We start from the raw sequence: 20,222 nt of genomic DNA, 5'->3' as shown, positions 1-20,222 counted from the left end.
CAGAATCCAATGTAAAGCCTAAAAAATCCAACTTTTGCGTTGGTTCTAAAACAGACTTAGTTGGATGCACAGTAAACCCTGCTTGAGCAGAAACTTTAACTGTTTGCATCACATTCTCTCTGCAATCTTGCAAAGATTCCCTAACCAAGAGACTGTCATCAATGTATGGACAATTCATGTTATCTAATTTTCTCAAATAGGAAAAAATTGGTTTAGTAACTTTAGTAAAAACACGTGGTCCACTCGCCAAGCCATTTGGTAAAACCTGATATTCATACAAGTTTCCATCAAATTGAAATCTTAACAGTTTTTTGTGTTCATCACAAACTGCCAGACAATTATCATAACCAGAACCTTTCTTTTACCAATCTCCCCCCCCCCCCCCCCATGCCTTTTCTGGCATACATTTTCATATAGGTTATAGGTAGCTACATGTAGATCTGGGGAGATAAAAATAAGATTCCAACGAGGTGGGTGGGCAATAGTGACCAGCTGGCACAGGTGGCCAGAGGTGTCTTCCCTTTCGTGTTTGGTTTGCGATGGGGGGATATCAAAATTCATGGAACTAGATTTAGAACTACATGCATAAAATTACATAAACTTTCTCCCTATGTGTAGCTGTACTGGGTTTATATGTGGTGTATAGTCCAAAGCCTATCCTATGGAGACAGTGGTGGTGGTAGTATTTCTATATAAAAGTATACCTTGTATCCCAAACTCAAGCAAAATAAGAACTGGGCTTGAGCTGTGTACACCAGTCTGAGGAATAAAGATACGTATTATATATATATACCTGTTATATTGGCGGAGAACCACAAGGGCAGCAAAAAAAAAAAAAAAAAAAAAAATGATGAAAAGAGTATCCCCGAGAAATAGAGCAGCAGCAGAAAGTACAGGGAGAGAGACAGGAAGCACAGGAACACCATTGATGCAGGAGACTGCACCTCAGGCCCAAGGAGTAGTACTACAAACTCCTACAAGGGAGGAAGAACAACAGGCTACGGCAGCAGTTACTGTAGAACAGTAGTTTCAAGAAGTTTCAAGTACCAAGGGGAGTCTCCTGCTCCCTCTATCCAAGGTAAAATCATGTCCAAAAGAAATCAGCATGGAAGGTAGACTTGTAGTACGGAATTTGATCATTATTAAGTCATTGTGGCCCAAAGTTACCATTGAGTGGGGAGATGTAACTGTCACACAAAATCATGCTAATCCTAATTTGTTACTTAAACTACCAACAACTATTGAAATCTCTTTCTGGCAGTACATAAAGCTTCACAAGATAATAAAAACACCCTTTGACGCACATTTAATAATTCTCCATCACAACAGGCTTATGTATCTAAAGTAGATATATGTGGGAAAATTTTGTAGTCAAGCTGCCATATTACGCAAAGAGGGGATAATGACCCAGGTCAAATATGCAAAAAGATAAATTATGTGCAAAACAATGACTAGCAGTGTCTACTTGCGGAAAGTTTGAGTTTGCTTTTGAGTGTGTGTGTGTGTGTGAATTTGTTTTAAGACAAGGAACACTATACGCAGATATTTGTGGTAGAATTATATTAATACCCAGTTTGATATTATTATTACAGGTAACTATATGCATGTACACGTTTTATCATTTTGATTGAAATACAAGATTTGGTATTTAATGTGTTTGTTACAATTTTTATAAGCTTCCATTTAGAACTAGAGGATGTATTAAAGTAATAATGATAAATGAAATAGAACCTATAAAAGTAGAATAACTTATTTGTAATTATATATATTGTAACTCACATTATGACGCTTCACTTATCTTACATGTAAGGTTATCTTATGGTTCAAGTATGCTTACATGTGTGTATCTCAAGATTAAACTTAATTTTTGAATAATAATGAGAAGTGTTTTAAATAACCTGTAATTAAAAAAATTAACAGAATGACTGAGTTTATAGAGTAACTTGACAGGTGTTTTCTTGACCAGTAATTATTATAAGGCATATTGGCAAATTATGGTCATGGTTTTAATGCATTTTTATCTTACATTAAATTCGGGGCACGAATTTAAACGAGCCCTAAAGGTGTATCATAACCAGAACCTTTCTTTTACTAATCCCCCCCCCCCCATGCCTTTTCTGGCATACATTTTCATATAGGTTATAGGTAGCTAGATCTGGGGAGATAAAAATAAGATTCCAACGAGGTGGGTGGACAATAGTGACCTGGCACAGGTGGCCAGAGGTGTCTTCCCTTTCGTGTTTGGTTTGCGATGGGGGGAAATCAAAATTCATGGAACTAGATTTAGAACTACATGCATAAAATTATATAAACTTTCTCCCTATGTGTAGCTGTACTGGGTTTATACATGTATGTGGTGTATAGTCCAAAGCCTATCATATGGAGACAGTGGTGATGGTAGTATTTCTATATAAAAGTATACCTTGTATCCCAAACTCAAGCAAAATAAGAACTGGGCTTGAGCTGTGTACACCAGTCTGAGGAATAAAGATATGTGTTATATATATACGTGTTATACAATAATAAGCATCTTTCCAATCAATGGTTGACATAAAACACTGAGGTGTCATAAGATTAATGGCTGACTGCAAACTAGTCATCTTAAAGTGATGATATACAACAGAAGCATTAAGTTTCCTCAGATTTAAAATCAATCTGAACTTTCCATCTTTTTTCTCTCTTAAGAAAATATTGGAAATAAATTCACCTGCACAATGTTTGACCTTTTGTATCACTTTTTTCTCTAAAAGTTGATGGATTTCAGTACGAATTATATCAGATTCTGCTTTATTGAAAGCATAAGTCTGAGGAATTCTTGATTGTTCTGTTGATTCGTCTATTTCAACACTGATACCATATGAAACAGTATTCAGTATATACTTATCTGATGTAAGATTTGGCCAAAACTTTCTGCACTTTTGTAAACTAGCTGCAGTAAAATTTGCTATCTCAGTGGCCAATTTATCTTTTAAAGCATCAATATATAATGACCAATTAATAGTGACCTCTTTAGGTGCTTCATTTTTTCTCTCTAATCCCGCTTGGATTTGCCTGCGTGATTTGGCCTTGATTTCTTGAAATTTCTGTAGCCGTTTTTTGAAGGTGTGTACTTTTGAAAACCTCTTGGCCTATATGCTGCGCGATTACGCCCATGGTAATCTTTACGGTTTCCCACTTTTGTGGCTACCTTGTTGGTTTCATTGATACCTTTCACAACCCCGGCAAAATCATCGCCAAATAACCAATCAGTAATGGGGGAGTCCGGTGAACAAACGTCTCTGATAAGTTCCTTGTCAGTTTTTTTGTTTTGGTTTTGACTCTCTAACGATAACCTTACTACTTTTTGAACCCGAATTTTCGGGCTGATTATTACATTCGGAATTTTTATCCGCCATGTTTGTCGGTGTCACTGTATAAAACTTTTACCACGCTTAATATACTTTTACTGCGCAGTACACTTTTGCGCATATTAATTGAAGCGCAGTAACAATGTGCGCAGATGCAGCCACAGAACAGTGCCTGTAACAGCCTGTAAACGCTACTCCCAACACACGAGTACAGTAGCTAGCACGAATTCGTGCATTTATTGCGATAAATTGCATAAATGGGTGTTTAACCACTGATCACTGTATTAACAGTATGTCAGCAGACATGCTTAAACACTCAAAAAACTTAAAACACTGCAGAAATATTAATTTCATGCAGCTTGTAATTCCGCGTTTGCTTTGCTGAGAAACGGCGCAATGACGCTGAGCTGCGCGCCAGTATCAACTTTTCACGGAAAAGTCATACTATTTTGCTCAGAGCTGATTTTCAGGTTAATGAAAGCACACTTGCTTTCAATGCTGCCCATGTTTATTGGGCTTAAATATAGCTCATTGCTCTCTTGTGGCTCACAGTCGTCTTCGCGGCAGGCATGCACTCTATGCATTTGCTGCTTGAGGGTGACGATGTGTCTGTGTGGCCTGTTTCCACGATGAATTGTGGACTGCTTGTGCTCGGAGCGGCAGCACTTCCTCCAGTGGTTAAGTTTCCCACAGGCAAAGCATGTGGACCCGTATGCTGGGCCTGTGCTTTCTTTTACTACTATCATGTTTTGTTCCACAGCTATTGCACTGATTATCCATTGTGGGGTGGCACTTTGAGGCCATGGTAGAAGTTTCTCTCTTCTTATGTGTCCCTTTAAATGTAGGTTTAGGGCGAAATGGTTTGTTGTGCTTGACTGCATGGACCTGGGCGTGTGGACTGATGTCTGTGAGTTGCTGCGAGGTTGCTTCCTGAGTTCTTGCAATGTCGATCGCCTTGTCCAATGACAGAGTTTCACCCAATTCCAGTAATTTGGACTGTGTGCGGGCTGATTTGCATCCAAAAATGATCGTGTCAAGTATTTGTTCATCTGGTTAGGTAAACTTGCACTCGCTGACCAGAGAACAAATTCACTTAAAGAATTGATCTACAGTTTCCCCATTACCTTGCGTAAGGGTCCACAGATTAAATCTGGCTAGTCTAAAATTGCTTTTAGGCTTAACAAATTCTTCAAATTTGTCAAAGTAGGTTTTTAATTCCTTAGATTCATCCCCATGGCAGTCAAGTTCCATGTGCTTACTAGGTCTCATCCAGTCTCTCCAGCCTATATCTGGAGGTACGCAATCTTTTCAGACTTAGATTTGTTCTTTAGTGGATCGTCAAATTATAACTCGCATATCTGTTTGAACTTCTTGTACTCCTGAACTGCATCGGTAGCATGCCAGTTCATGGCAGGTACTAGTAAAGCTCCCAGCTCCATGTGGAAAGTCTTCTAATCAACTGGTTATCAGCGTTGGCTCACTGTATTGTTATTAAACACAGTCACGTACTTCTGACACCATGAAATAGTTTCTGTGTTCTTCAATATAGATGTTAATTATAACACCAGTGTGAGAGGAGAATCGCATAGAACAACTCCAAGAAAAACTTAACTACAACAACTAACTTTATTTCTAAGTGTGCTGAAATATATACAATGTGTGTCTGCTGGGAAGTGATCAAAAGGATCACTGCTGTCAAGCTTGTTTACACTACACTAGTGAGAGCTAGTGCTTTTTAATGGACAACTGCTGGCAGAGGGTTGGGGTCACTAGAAGCTTGACCGATAGTATTTGTCTGTAACCCTAGTTACTGAAAGCTGCAATATTCATCATTAGGAACCATAACAGTACAATGTATCAATGTTTATTTCATCATCATCATCATTCAGATTGTATTGTTACCCAATGTTTAACAACAACATGATAACCTGTTTCTAATAAATGAAATTAAGTAAATGTGTTGTGGATATTAGAAAATGTAGTTACATCAGCACAGGACTAGAGGCCCATGTAAATGCAAATTAAATCACAACTTAAATATGCCAAACTGTGAATAATGAAAATAAACAAAAACTAATTAGGCAAATGTTAGACCTAAATTTTCTGTTTCCATCAGTCTGGAAAGAGCAACTTAATATGATACAATTGGATAATTAAATTGCAACACCCAATCACTTATACATTCATTATACTGGCCTTCATTTTGACCCCTCTTTATCAGTTAGTACTTGGTAAAGAGGTTCAATTTCTGTAGTTACTGATATGCCAATGACGCCACATAGGTGAATTTTTAAAACAAGATTTCATGGTCATTCAATATCTGCCCATATCTTAATTTGCAATCAGTTACTTTAATTTGTAATATAACCCAGTAAGGAGCCAGTGAAACATGGTTGCTATCTGGCTCCCCCAGACCCTAAATGGTGACATATCAAATAGTAATTCCCATTCAAATTGCAAAGGTGCTGATAAATACAATTACACAAAAAGATGACAACATTAATTATTTCATACACTTCCCTTAGCAAAATTTTAAGCTTCCCGCACACTGTTTAACAGGGCATTACCAGAGATTTAGATCGACCTAACACCCTGGGGGTTCACGCTAAATTGCAGTCAGCCGACTGCGCACGGAAGTTAATTACCCCCTTACAGCTTGTAGTAGGCGGGAGGGACATTTAATCTGGATTATCTGACAGTAATCTAGTGAGACTCCCCAAGGGGATAGATCGATCTAAAATCTATGGGAATGCGCCCTTAGTGTATGCGCAGCACATTCACAGTAAGGGTTTCTGCGCATGCGCAGCACGCCTCATTTTCATGGTAAAATATGCACCTTCTGCACACTCCTTGCACATCTCCTGTACACTTCCTGCACACCCCCAACACCACAACCAGCACACTTAATTCTTGTACACCTTCTGCATATTTCTTGCACACCTTCTGCATACTATTTGCACACCTCCTGCTCACTTCTTGCACACCTCCTATGTACTTCTTGCACACCTTCTGCATACTTTTTGCACACCTCCTGCGTACTTCTTGCACACCTGCTGTGTACTTTTTGCATACCTTCTTGTATGCTTCCTGCACACTAATTTAAATATTTTATAACACAATTTAAATTTTACTCACTTGTTTTTCAGTCAGTTTATATTAATTCTACAAAGGCAGGTTTTGAGTTACATTTGAAGACATGTGCCAGCATCTTAAAATTTTATTAAGCACATTAAAAAAGTTAAAATTATCCTTTAGAAGCTGTACTATCACTGAACAGAAATATTGTTAAATCTGTTTATCAACAACAAACAAGAAATTACAGTCATATATTGTGCTTTATTAATCAAATTAAAAAATTGAACAAAATCAGTAAAATCCAAGCCATGTCCACATTTCTCTTCTTTACTCATCCTGTCCTGCTCCGTCTATCTAAAAAAAAGAGTATACCGTAAAGTCCTACAAATTCACCACACTGTGCACAATGCTAAACATCCAAAACTTAAACATCCACAAAAAACATCATGTCAATATACATATAACTGTTTGATAAGTCCTAAAATCAAGTTCAAGTGTTTATATTGTTCATATAAAAAAAGGTAGAAAGGTAGGCAGAAAAAATGTCTTGGATATTTAAGAAAAAACAGTGCTAAAACTGCTTTAAAAAATACTTTATATACATTCCTCACACATCCCCATGATGTTGAAATCTGAAGGCTTATAGCTGCATTCACTTACCCAGATAGCAAGCATACGTTGGGCCAACGTAGGGGAATCGTTGGTTTGTTGGCACATAGTTGGCGTTGGTAGTAATACGTTGGCCCAACGTTGGCCCAACCACATCATAATATGCACAACAAAACTGCAATATGCTCACGTTGGCCCAACGTTGGGCCAACGTGTGTATATTTATTGCATACGTTGGCCTAACGTTGGGCCAACGTATCCAATTTTAATTAGTACAGAAACATTATTCATTTCTATTGAGTTGTTAAAACAATTAACTCAATAGAAATGAATAATGTTTCTGTTATAATAAAAATGTTTCTGTTCACAACTGAGAATCACATGTGCTTATCTATTGATCAGTAACATATAGTTTTTAGGATTAATTTTTTTTTTTTTTTATGAAGAGTTTGTCAAATTCCTTGGGTTAAAAAACAGTTTTCTGCTTTTATTTGTCTTCCAAGCTATATACTCTCATATGTAGTACATAGACTTCACCTATAAAAAAACAACTGAGTGAACAGATTTATATTTTTAAATAATGCTGTGAAACATTTTTTATTATTGCTATTATTATTATTGTTATTGAAATCAGACAAATGATTGAAATCTTATTATAATGTACAATTGTACAATATATAAATTTTAAACTTTATAGTTAGCATCAATTGACTTTTGATTTAAGTAAACCGGTAACTTTCAATGGACCAGATTCATTACAAGCCAGGTGTTTATCTTAAATGTCAGTTTGATATAAACAGTTTGCCTACTGCCTGCTCAAACAGGTCAAATAACTATACATAGCACAGTCTTAAGCGCGCGCGGTCAGTTGAGCCAATTCAAAAATCTAAGCCAGAAGGTCAGAAATGTTCTAAGGAAGAGGCAAGAATTACGACTGAAAGCATTGATTTCTGGATATAAAAAGAAGACATCTTTTTGGAAATTAGAAAATGAAGAGATAAAGAGACAGGATAAGAAGTGAGCATGTACTGGTAAGTGACTTTTTAATTGTGTATTTTCCCATTATTTACTGATGCACCAGGATCCATACAGCCGTGAAAAATGTTCAAATTTAGTCCAGCACTTTGGACTAGTTTAAATGTAACTTTGAAAAGTACTTGAAAATGCTATTAGGCTTGAAAAAGGTTTGCATTTCAGCATTTTGTCTTTGTAAAAATATTATTTAAAACTTTGTAGTTTATTGACATGAATACAGACAATGATTCACAGATTGGGGTATACCTAACGTTTTAATACATCATTACTTGTACTTTTATTTTCAACTTTTCATCATCAATGTGTTACAAAGACAAAGTTCAAATGAAATGAGTCCTTTTTCCTTTGGTATGTACACTTTAAAATAACTGTATTCATGTATAACTTGCCCTCATTAGTTAAAAATCATTGAAAATGATTTGAATTAGAGCCTTAAAAGTCCTTGGAAGCCATTGTTCTTATGTGTCTGTAGAATGCTGGCCAGTAAATTATGTGATAGAGTTGTTGGAATGATTAAATGATGTGGAATTTAGTGGTACATTACAGTTGTCTAAAAACTGAATTCATTGTCAGTGTACACGTAAGAACTAATTTAAATAAATCACCATAAATTACTGCACACAAGACACACACATTTATAGTTAAGATATTGGCTGTTGCCTAACTTAGAAAAGGTGGGGACATTATCATATAATACACACCTACTAGTACTAGTTTGTATATGAAAACAGTGATGGGGGAAGAGGTACAGTCATGTTATGTACCATACCAATTCTAGCATTATATTTCAAGTGTTTTTAATATTTAAATTTGTAGGTGCAGCACACTCTTCTGTGACTGGTTAGACAAATATATTGAGGATACATCCAACTAATTGTGCTTTGCCAAAGATCACCCAGGTGCAGAACAGGAAAGAGAGAAAAAACACAAAGATTGAACTCATATGACCACTGACTTGATTTTTAAAGAGACAATGTCTGAGATTTTGCCTGAAGGAAGAGACTGTGATTTTATAGACTTGACATGTAACTTATGAAAAGCATCTTACCTGACATTAACAGGGGTTTCTGGTTTAAAATTTAATTTAATGAAAATATTTTTAAAAATTGAAATGAGGCAAAAAAAGACTTTACTGGTAGAAAAATGCCTTGACTCCAGGAATAAGTGAAAAGTCATAGGACTGTTGATATTTTTTCTTGATGTGAATCATGTAACAATTGATATAAGACACACTTATTAATGTTTAAATACAATATTATAACATTTTATAAAAATTTTCTTTGTTGTCTTTTTGTATTATTTGTTGGGTTATTGTTGGACTGATGTTGGTTTTTTAGTAGAACCAATGTAAATGCACTGTTGATTACAGGTTGGGAAATTGTTGGACCAATGTTGGTGATTAGTTTGCCCAATGTAGGGCCAACGCAGTTTGGTTGGGTAATTGTTGGACTGACGTTGGCTATTAGTAGAACCAACGTAAATACACTGTTGGTTACAGGTTGGGTAATTGTTGAACCAATGTTGGTTATTAGTTGGCCCAATGTAGGGCCAACGCAGTTTGGTTGGGAATACGTTGGCAATGCGTTGGCATTAAAAAGACGTTCAGCCAACCGTTGGCCAAAGTGAGCACTTAGATGGAAACCCAACGTTGGGCCAACGTTGCACGGTCAACCAAGGCAACGTTGGGCCAACGTTGGCCCAACGTATGCTTGCTATCTGGGTATTCACTTATTCATAACTGATATAATCACCTTGCAGTTAGTTTTGTTCTCTTTTGAAACTTAGGGCATATTCCCAGACATTTAGATTGATCTATCCCAGTGGGGATCGAGTCTCACTCGATTACTGTCAGATAATCCAGCTTTAATGTCCGACCCGCCTACTACAAGCTGTAAGGGGGTAATTAACTTTCGTGCCCACTCGGCTGACATCTATTTAGCGTGAACCCCCAGGGAGTTAGGTCGATCTAGTTTGGATCAATCTAATCTCTGGGAATGGGGTCTTACTGTGCACAGCTCTTTCAACTAGAGAATCCTTCACAAAAGAAACTGTTGCTGACAGTTCTTGTGGGCTGAAAAAACTCTCTAGTAACTTCTTTATCACAAATTAAAGGTACTTGACTTTTTAGTACACTTTGAGAGTGTTTCAATGACCTACCAACTATAGATATTCACAGCAAAGTCTGTCCGTTCCAGTCTTGTCATGCCAGGTTCCGTATGTTGTCTACTCTTTAGGATCACCTGAATTAAACAATTATTCAACAAATATCCATTTGTTCAAGTAACACAGTAAGAGACAGATAAAATTATATAGATAATATTTAATAAACCACAAACCAAAAATTAAATGAAACGTATGTTTTTCTTGAGATTCAACTGCATTTGTAGAAACATTTTGATGAGCAACTGATCACAGTCTTATAAGAAATGAAGAGACTAAACAGTGATTGCATTCTGTATCCTTGTTTCTTTGTTGGCTAAAAGGGAAGTATTGACCCATTAGAGCCTGTGTCATCAAAACAAACAGCAGCCATACTGGAGGGAAACTGGAATCGTCTGCTGCGCATGAACAAGCCATGTCTGTAGTTAAGATTTCGTTTTCTGTATTTTCTTTGATATTTAACCGAGCAAAATGATGAATCACTGCAGGGTATTTGATCGAGAGAAGATAACTATAACTTTACAAGTGTTCACAGACTGCCTGCAGTGGTAACAATCCATGGTGAAGGAACAAAAACCCTAAAGGGAGGAGAGACGGCAAGTTGGCTTTGAATCAAGACTCATCGGACAAGTAAAGGATAAAACTTATTTATTTTACAGCAAAGAATGAAGACCCAGCTGTGCAGATTTTACCATAAAAGAAAAAACAGTAGAAAACCAAAGACCTAGGTGTGTACGTTTGGGGCGCATGTACACTGCATATATATTTAAAGTAGTGCCCAAAAAGTTTGGGTGGAGAGTGTGTTAATTTGTTAAAACGTGTGAAAATACCCAGGCAGGGTTTCGACTTTTATAATGAAGACTCACCTATTGCCTTGGGTGTAATTTGTTATCAATTACAGTGCTCTCCGGATTTTATTGGCTGTCACCTGCCTCTTTAATACCTGGTTAGCATTATTGTCAATTAGTGTCAAGGCTACATTTGTACTGTACACAGCTGAGCTGGGCCAATTAAATCAATTACCTGTATGAAGTGTATTTGGAAGTTAGTTGATTAATTTTCGATTTGGTGTTGTGTTAAGAGTAATTTTATTTTGCAAGTAAATTCTACCTCAGATGTAATTGACATACAACCTCATGAAATGAATTTGCACTTTCCTCTGTAAAAATGTTAAATTCTGCTCCTTTCAACTGTAATGTTGTAAGTTACAATATGAATAAAAATCACTATTATTATCTTCTATTAATTTACATTTAGGAAATTGATCAGGCATTTTCCCACCAAGCCACACTGATTGGGTGCAAGTAAATTATATATATATATATATATATATATATATATATATATATATATATATATATATATATATATATATATAAAAAACGAAGTTTTTGATGACAGGTACAAAAGGCAGCTAGATGACACACAAGGTAGAAGCAGCAAAAAATATTCCTACATCTTTGTGACCGGCTGAGGAGACAGGATCTGAACATCAGGAGACTGAAATCCAGTGTATGACAGGAGTTATTTAATTGAAGCGACACTCAGAACTGAAAATATAACACTGAAGGAACAGGTCAAATTTTAACTTAAAGGCCATACTTTTATACCCTACCCTCATGTCATTTCAATGTCTTTTCATGCAAGAATGTTGTCTAACAACTGGGGTTGATACAATGTTGTTATCTGACGTTGATATACAACGTTAATTGTTATCTGAGGTTGAGTCAACTTTCAAATCCAATATGTTTATCCAACGTCTTATCAACGTTATGGTTCAACATTGTTTCAATGTTAAAACAACATATTTTGCCCACTGGGATAGTTACTATTGAAGTTGAATTGGAAGTCATATACTGGAAATCTAAATGTGACCTTGAAATTGACCTTTTACTTTTAAACACGAACTGAACTTTGCAGCATTTTGTCTTTATTTATATCTCCAAAACTGGCAGAGATACAACCAAAGTTAATATTGACCTAAAATAGGAAGTCATATACTGGCATTCTAACTGTGACCTTAAAATTGACCTTCGGCCTCCTTTTCACCTTGAACTGAACTTTGCAACTTTTCTATCCCTTATATCTCCAAAACTGGCAGGGATACTTTCATAGTTACTACGTACTGAACTTGAATAGAAAGATATATACTGGCAATCTTACTGTAACCTTCAAATTGACCTTTGATCTACTTTTCACCATGAACTGAACTTTGCAACTTTTCTATCCCTCAGAATGACGTCACAACCAGAAATAGTCCCTAACAAACAACCGCGTGCACGTGGGGGCTACATCGGTCGTTAGGCGCTATCTCGCTTTGTACTGCAATGGAGACGTGACATAAAGGCTCTTTAAAAACAAGGCAGCAAAGCTGTCAAATGTACAGACAAAAAGCAGGAAATAACAATGCACAAAATAGGCTACTGTCAAATCTGGTGCAAAAGTACATTATGCTTAACTGCAAATTCAACATCAAATTTTAATTATGCTCAACAGGTAATACCAATGTATATAAAATGTGTAACAAGCATAAGGCTTCAGGCACATGGAACTTCAAAGTCACACCTTGAAAATGCCAAAATGTAAACAAGACAGCACTGTTCTGCAATGGGTTTATTTCCATTTTTAACACATTTTTAACATAAAACAAAATAAACGTTTTACTGCCATTTTTATTAGATCAACTAATAAAATTGATGAGATGGGAAAAATATCAATAGAACAGTGTTAAATGTCCAATTTCCTCCATTCTGAGATTCTGAACATAGTGGATGATTGAATCTGACAATCTGCAATGATATGAGTTTATTTCCATTTTTGACACTTTATTACACAATACACGATAACAAGTTTACCAACTTTTTTACTTAATCAACTAACAATGTTATAAAGATGCAAGAAATGTCAAACAAACACTTTTATGTATCTTATTAGTTGAATAATGAGACTGTTAACATGCCTGCGTTTTAGTGAGATGAATGAACAAACGTGTGAAGCATTAATAATACTGTCTATACATTTTAATTCAACCTATCGTAAGAAAGAACTGATGAGGAGAAAGATAGAACAGTGCTTAATTAAATTATACATTCCTAAGTAGTATTTATAAAGTAAGTAATCCTCTTGCCTGATCAGTGATATTAGGCACTTGTATAGTTAGTTAGTACTTTTAAATTTATTGGCTGTCCCTTTGTTGTTGGTGACTACATGTAGACGTATTTTTTGTTGCATCAAGATTAATCTGCAACACAGAGGCAGATTGCAAATAACCTGTGCACTTGTATATTAGTGAGTGTGTGTCTTTTCATAAAACAGCATTAAATAACCTGTCCTTAAAAACTGACAAATTTTGGAATTTCTTTCAGGGTTGTACTCACTAGAAGCCATGGTCAACTACCGTTCTCTGGAAGCACACACCTTTTTCACATCTGGTTGGGTCCAGACAGTGTACCATCTTGTGACAAAGAGTGGAAATTTCATATTTAAAGCTGATGTAAGGCCATCATACAGAGTTACAAAAACTCCTCATCATCCCTGGGTGGCTGTGAAAAGCACTGGAGCTGTTATTACAGCCCACTGTGACTGCATGGCTGGGTAAGTCATTACTTAAATTTTCATAATTCATGTCTTCACAGTACTTGCTGGAGTGACAATCTTTGGACAATTGCTGGTCATATACTAGTACCAATGATCTTTATTTCATACATTTACGTATATTGGTTATATTGGTTCAATACAAATTTCTTAATGTACAAATAAAATATCATTAGGATTGTGATCATCCTAAATGTAAAGTGTGACTTGCTGCATTGAGAGAAAAAAAACACTGTAAGTTCAATAAAGACTGCTATACATATTTAGATAGAAATTGAGTGAATTATGCTAGAAAGCTAGATATTAATTATCAACTTGCATTGGAGTAAGATACTATTATTGTATGTAATTGGCTGCTTTGGCATCTCTCATGAATTTCATTTGTACTTTTCAGCTTAGGGTAGACATGTTACCATGCTGGAGCTCTCCTGTTTAAGATAGAGGCAGCAGTCAGGCTTGAAATCACAGCTACAGCATGTACAGATACAGCGTGTCAGTGGAACAACTGCTTTGTAGAAAATATAGAGCCAGCGAAGGTTGCAGATATCAGGTTTTATACATCTCAGGCCAAAGAGAAGTTAAAGGATTTGCTTCATACCGTCAGAATGGCTTCAACGGAACATATTCTTCAGAAAACATGCCCAACTAACGATATCTTTATCCAAATACACAAATTAAAAGCTCATTTTGTAAATTTTTGGCTTTAAAAAACGTCCTATTTGCTCGGCCTGGGAGTTAATGAGCTACGTGGTCACGTGGTCCGATGACGACAATCGAGCCACTGGAAAACAGAGCGTGCTTAGCTGTCAAACTGAGCTGCATTGTCTACCTGTAAGATGACTTCTCTGGCTTCTGATAAAAGTTTTTACTCATACAAATCTCTTACCCGAGGGGTCTAAATCCTCGTGAAGCTGTGTAAAACCATTTCCCGTCTAGTCATTTCTTTAACAAGCATTTCATTATGGTTATCCCAAGTTGTATAAAACACTGCATTTCAATGAGTAAAGGGAAATGTTGATTATTGCATATGAGGTCCATGTTATTTGTGAAATTCAATTTATTTTATTAAACCGCTGACACTCCGTCTTGCATACTTTTATTAAACTGAGGTAAACAATGCCCGTTACCTTTACAAGTCCTATCTTAATCATCCATCTAACAGGAACTTCCTTTACCTCTTAATTAGAGGGTTAAATGGCATTCAATTTGTCTTGCTTGTATCGAACGCACTCTCTATCTAAGCTTTACTCCAGTTATCTCAGGTAAAAATCTACCTGTGCGTTAGTTACAAAGCCCAGCTCCCGTAGACCTGGGGGTACTAGATAAAATCTGAACACCAGGTCTATCGAGGAGCTAGAGAAAGAAAGGAAGAATTTTTCCTGCACAACTTCATAGGAATTTTAACACGGACTTGATCCAGCTTAGACCTCCAAACTAACAGGGTGACATGGGCAATTTTCACAAACAAATCATAAAACTATATTTCAGTTAACCGCCTTTAAAATAAATATACCGTTCTGGGTAAATTAAAATAGTTATTAAATCGCGAGAATATTTTTGACTTAAATGATGATTTTATTATTAATGGAAATTAAGCTACTATATGAGGTACATTTGCTGTGATTACGCTGTCCTTCATGTTTTGTGTAAGTCTACATTTTGCTGTATGTGCTTGTAATTTTTTTAAATATGTGCGTACAATTTTTGCAGGTCTGGTTACCCCCCTGTTATGTGATGAGAGTATAAATTTGGCAATTAGTTCCTTAGCTTATTTGAATAGAATTGCAGTGTAAAATTTTCAACAAGATGTTGACGAAATAGCCCATTACTCTTTGTAGGTATTTCCCCCATCAAAGTTTGTCTAAAATTATCTTTCAATCTTTACTCTTTCAAAGACAGTATAAAGTTACCTGACATATTTTTGTGTAAACTTAATGACAAGCCAAGTGTCTCCAGTTCATTCCGTACTCAATTTTACCCAAGCAAATTTTTTTCTTGAGTAGATCTTTATAGCACGGTGTTATAAGCTTACAAATTTGCAAAAAACAAAATTGCGTACTGACGCAGAATTTGCGTTTCAAGTTATAAAATAAACAATCTTTTAAATTATTTAATATTTCAGATGAAATAATCTTCAGAAACAAATCCTCAAAGCATAAACAAATTAGGATAACGAACCATTTTATTACAGCAGTTCCCATTTTTTTCTTTAACGCTCTTTTTCCTGTTTTTCCTGAACACGTTTTCTTCCACGGAAGCTTCAAGAGAGCAATTTCTTTTATTAATGTTCGCGACCGTGTTTGAACTTAATTGTTTAAGTATTGATATTTAACGTCATTTACAAATACCAATAAAATAAGCCCATGAAATAAATGAGATATATTGAAAAATACGAAAGCCCACCAAGACGAGTTTCATACCTGTTATTACCTGGCTTGGGAATTGCAGCGGTGCATAATTAACAGGTTTGTTGTAAACGAGCTTTTGGTCAACTACAATGCATTTAAAATGCATCAGCAATCAGTAAGTTTGCCAACTGATGACAGTTAATCTGAAAGACTACCAGCTCTTGATATGATCTAAACCACCTGAGGTGACCATGATCTAGAGCATCGCAACTATTGTCACCGAAGTTAGTAAGTAAGTCACGGAAGACCGTCACAGACAAAGAAAGATTGTCAACAAGAGCTGCAAATTTTGGTGAATCCCACGGCAACACACCGAGGCATAACGAAAATTCCTCAGCTCCGTTCAACACAACTTTCCTTAACTTCTCCGTCTGTATGCACCATGCAGCTCAGTTGAGTCTCATAGACCTTTATCGTGATTGTCGTCACAGTACCACGTGACCCAGATCTGTTGCTTCATTTATGCATATTGAGGTGAGGTTTACTAAAACGCTTTTTTACTACTAATAGATTGTTTTTATAATTTTTAAATGGCGGGGATCGATTAAAACATACCTCTAGTGTATAGATTGAGTGCTGAATCTTCAAAATTCGAGAAATGGATTTTTATATGACTATTGTCCTTTAACACATAGTAAGAAGCCCAGGCGTGTTCTGGAACCAGACTCCCCAGAAGTGCAAATGGAATTTTGAAGTCACTAGCTTCATCTGGATCATGTGTTGGCATAAGTCTGTTCAAAGAGTTTAAGGATAGGTTTGTTGGTTTAGGGCCAAAACCATAACATCTGCAACAAATGAACTATGAAGTTGTTCGTTTAAATTCAATATTACTTACACCTAGTTTCATCTCTACTGTTGGCAAGATTTTCACAGGTTGACAGATCTTCTACACTGTAAGGGTGGCCAGTAACATCATCTGAGGATTCTACTAGGCTGGGGGAGTCTGCAGTTTCAGGTGTGATGGTACATTTTGTGGGATCAGACATCATCAATCTCTTCTTTGCTGGAGGATCATGAACTGTAATGGAAGAATAAGGATTTAAACTGGAAAGCAGACATTAGAATTGATGAAAGCAATTTGTGTGATATTTTTAAAAAAAAATCAATTTCAAAATGTACAAAGAATTAAGCACTAAAAGAAACATTCCACATTCTTTCAATATAATCTTTCAATAGAATACTGACAATATGGGTTTAATCAAAATTTTCTAGGAAACTTTGGATGCTAATTCTAGGGAGCAATATGTGAACATGCTGATGTGTTTCATACACTTTGTGACCATTTTTTTCAGCAGACAGCTTACTAGATACTTGTTAAAGTAATATTCGTGACAAAGACACTCACCATTGGTTTGTGAGCGATTTACAATCCTTTCATATCGATCCACTTTCATCTCTGCCTTTTGGATCACCCGAGCACGTGATAGGAAATACATTTGGCACGTAATCAGGGTGTATAGGATCATTGACTCTGAGACCTAAAGAAAAACAAAAAGAATTGTTACTAACTTTTTTGTACTTTTATTTGCATTTTTCATAACAGTTAAAATTTGTGAACTTCGTCATTATTTGGCCTTTTCATTATGACAAAACTTGTACTTGTCCTAAAGATTTCAAGTGTTTGGCACCAGCTTTGTTTTGATTTGACATAAAAAAACTCCAAATTTAAAAGAACCAGATATAGACTTATTTAACGCACAGCTCTGGTCTGTAATTGTGTCATCAAGGTGTCAACCCAAAATTATTTCACACTGATCATTATCACACAGGTGAACATTAATTAAAACACCTTTCCTTGCCCTAATTCATAGGAAACTGATTGACCTTACACTAACAGCTTAACTGATCTATAACTAGACAGTACGGTAGCAGTATTCATTACCACACAGGTGCGCACCTGAACACCTTTCTTTGCAATAATTAACTGGAAGCTGGTCGATCTGACAGAAACAGCTTTCAACAGCTGTTAGTGTCAGCTTGGCAAGATTTGTAAATTTTCATAAAGAAAACAAAAATAAATAAAACTCTGCACAATCTTACGACAGTCTCGAATTATTTGAAGTTGAACAATGATAAAATCGTTGATTTATCCATGTCAGCAGGTGCCATTACCACAGATGTAGTATTAATATGATATGCTACTTTAAAAAGAATTCAAAACCCATCTAACCTGTTAAAAAGTGCAAAGAGCAGACATAAGAGGAACTTCCTCACAGCGACCATAGTTTTGATCTGTCAACACTGCCGTTGCTATTTATCCTTGCCCTGTTTATTGCTGCCAGCCATTTTTCCGTTCTGAATTTCTCATTAGGTATTACAAAAAACTTTACGAAGAACAGCCAACTATACAGCAAGTTTTTGGCATCTTTATCTCTTGCTTCACGTCTTATACACAGACTGATAACGGTTGCTAAGAAGTTAGCCCCCATGCGTTTTTTTTTCTGCGCGCACACATAGGTGTCACGTGGGCTATCCAACTGCAAGAATATCTCCAAAACTGACAGATATGCCCATAGTAACTATTGAACTTGAATAGGAAGTCATAAACTGGCAATCTGTGACCTTGATTTTGACCTTTGACCTACCTTTCACTATAAACTGAAGCAAGGTTTTCTTCCCTTATATCCCCAAAACTGGCAGAATATGGCCATAGTTATTATTGAACTTGAATAGGAAACTATATACTGGCAATCTAACTATATGCAGATAAAGAAGGTTTGTACATACAGGTGACTTAAACTCGCAGAGGATTTTATATTCCGTGAAAAATACACTAAATTTATATAAAATAATATCATGGTAGCAAAAAAAAAAAAAAAAAAAAAAAAAAAAAAAAAAAAAAAAAAAAACTGTGAGCACAGTGCATCCGTGCATATGCCTACTGTAGTTATGCCAGTGCATAATCTAGCTATAGAAACTGGAAGGTAAACAGACAAAAATTAAGAACCTGTAAACTATGTATTTTAGATGACATTGAGGATGAAGTTCATTTTATTCCTTTAAGAATTTAAAAATGTTTTTGCTATAGAACTATTAGGCAGAAATACATCAAAAATTTCTTGAACAAAGCAATTAAAGTGGTTTCAAGCTAATGAAATTGTTATCCATTATAACTATGTTTCACAATTAAACAATCTATGAAAGTACTTAAAATGTGCAACGAAGCTAAGATTAACGACAGTCTGATGAGTTTATATCATTACTACTAGTAGAACTTTGTATTGTTGTTGTTTTTATGACTTTATATTTTTATTGCATTTCATTCCGATGAGCCATAGGGTGCAACGGTTTAATAAAATGAATTGAATTTCACAAATAACATGGACCTCATATGGAATGATCAACAGTACTCTCAAGTCATTCGAATGCAGTGTTTTATACAACTTGGGATAACCATAATTAAATGCTAGTAAAAGAAATGAATAGACGGGAAATGACTTTACACAGCTTCACGAGGATTAACACCCCTCGGGTAAGAGATTTGAATGAGTATGGACTTTCATCAGAAGCCAGAAAAGTCATCTTACAGGTGGACAATGCAGCTCAGTTTGACAGCTAAACACGTTGCTTGTCTCTCTCTCCTCTCGTGGCATGATTGTCATCATCGGGCCACGTGACCACGTAGCTCATTAACTCACAGGCTAAGCAAAAAGGACGTTTTTTAAAGTCAAAAATTAACAAAATGAGCTTTTAATCTGTGAATTTGGATAAAGATATCGTTAGTTGGACATGTTTATTGAAGAATATGCTCCATTCAGGCCATTCCGAAGATCTGACGAGAAACCTTTTAAGCCTTATGCTTTTACTTTCATCCTTTCTACCCGTTGTGTATAATTATAATTCGATGTTGACTTTGCAGTTAAGCATAATGTATTATTGCATCAGAATTGACTGTATTTGTGCATTATTATTATTATCAGCTTTTTGTCTGTACATTTGGAAGCTTTGCTGCCTTGTTTTAGTGTTAAATAAAAAATAAAATGTAGAAAAGTGT

General features: G+C 35.8%; 1 protein-coding gene and 1 long non-coding RNA gene across 3 annotated transcripts in view; one reads left to right on the top strand and one right to left on the bottom strand.

Moving 5' to 3' along the window:
- Positions 1 to 443: 443 nt before the first annotated feature.
- On the top strand, positions 444 to 17,064 carry LOC147763580 (uncharacterized). The gene is made up of 3 exons (XR_015332728.1): positions 444 to 1,078; positions 13,592 to 13,820; positions 14,215 to 17,064. It is a non-coding gene; the product is annotated as an uncharacterized LOC147763580 (long non-coding RNA).
- The window catches only part of LOC106162084 (uncharacterized), a 31,600-nt gene continuing 18,041 nt past the window's right edge, over positions 6,664 to 20,222 (bottom strand). For both annotated transcript variants that reach the window (XM_087003549.1, XM_087003547.1), the window contains 4 exons: positions 17,574 to 17,706; positions 17,064 to 17,246; positions 10,224 to 10,306; positions 6,664 to 6,776 (listed from right to left, as the gene is read on the bottom strand). In XM_087003549.1, coding sequence (XP_086859675.1) covers positions 10,290 to 10,306; positions 17,064 to 17,246; positions 17,574 to 17,706 — 333 coding nt within the window. In that variant the 3' untranslated portion in view covers positions 6,664 to 6,776; positions 10,224 to 10,289. The remainder of the gene's footprint in view (positions 6,777 to 10,223; positions 10,307 to 17,063; positions 17,247 to 17,573; positions 17,707 to 20,222) is intronic.

Source organism: Lingula anatina, chromosome 2, assembly GCF_051362555.1.
Source record: "Lingula anatina isolate TDL-2025a chromosome 2, LinAna3.0, whole genome shotgun sequence".
Taxonomy (NCBI): Eukaryota; Metazoa; Brachiopoda; class Lingulata; order Lingulida; family Lingulidae; genus Lingula; species Lingula anatina.
This window is presented reverse-complemented; position numbering and strand designations above follow the sequence as displayed.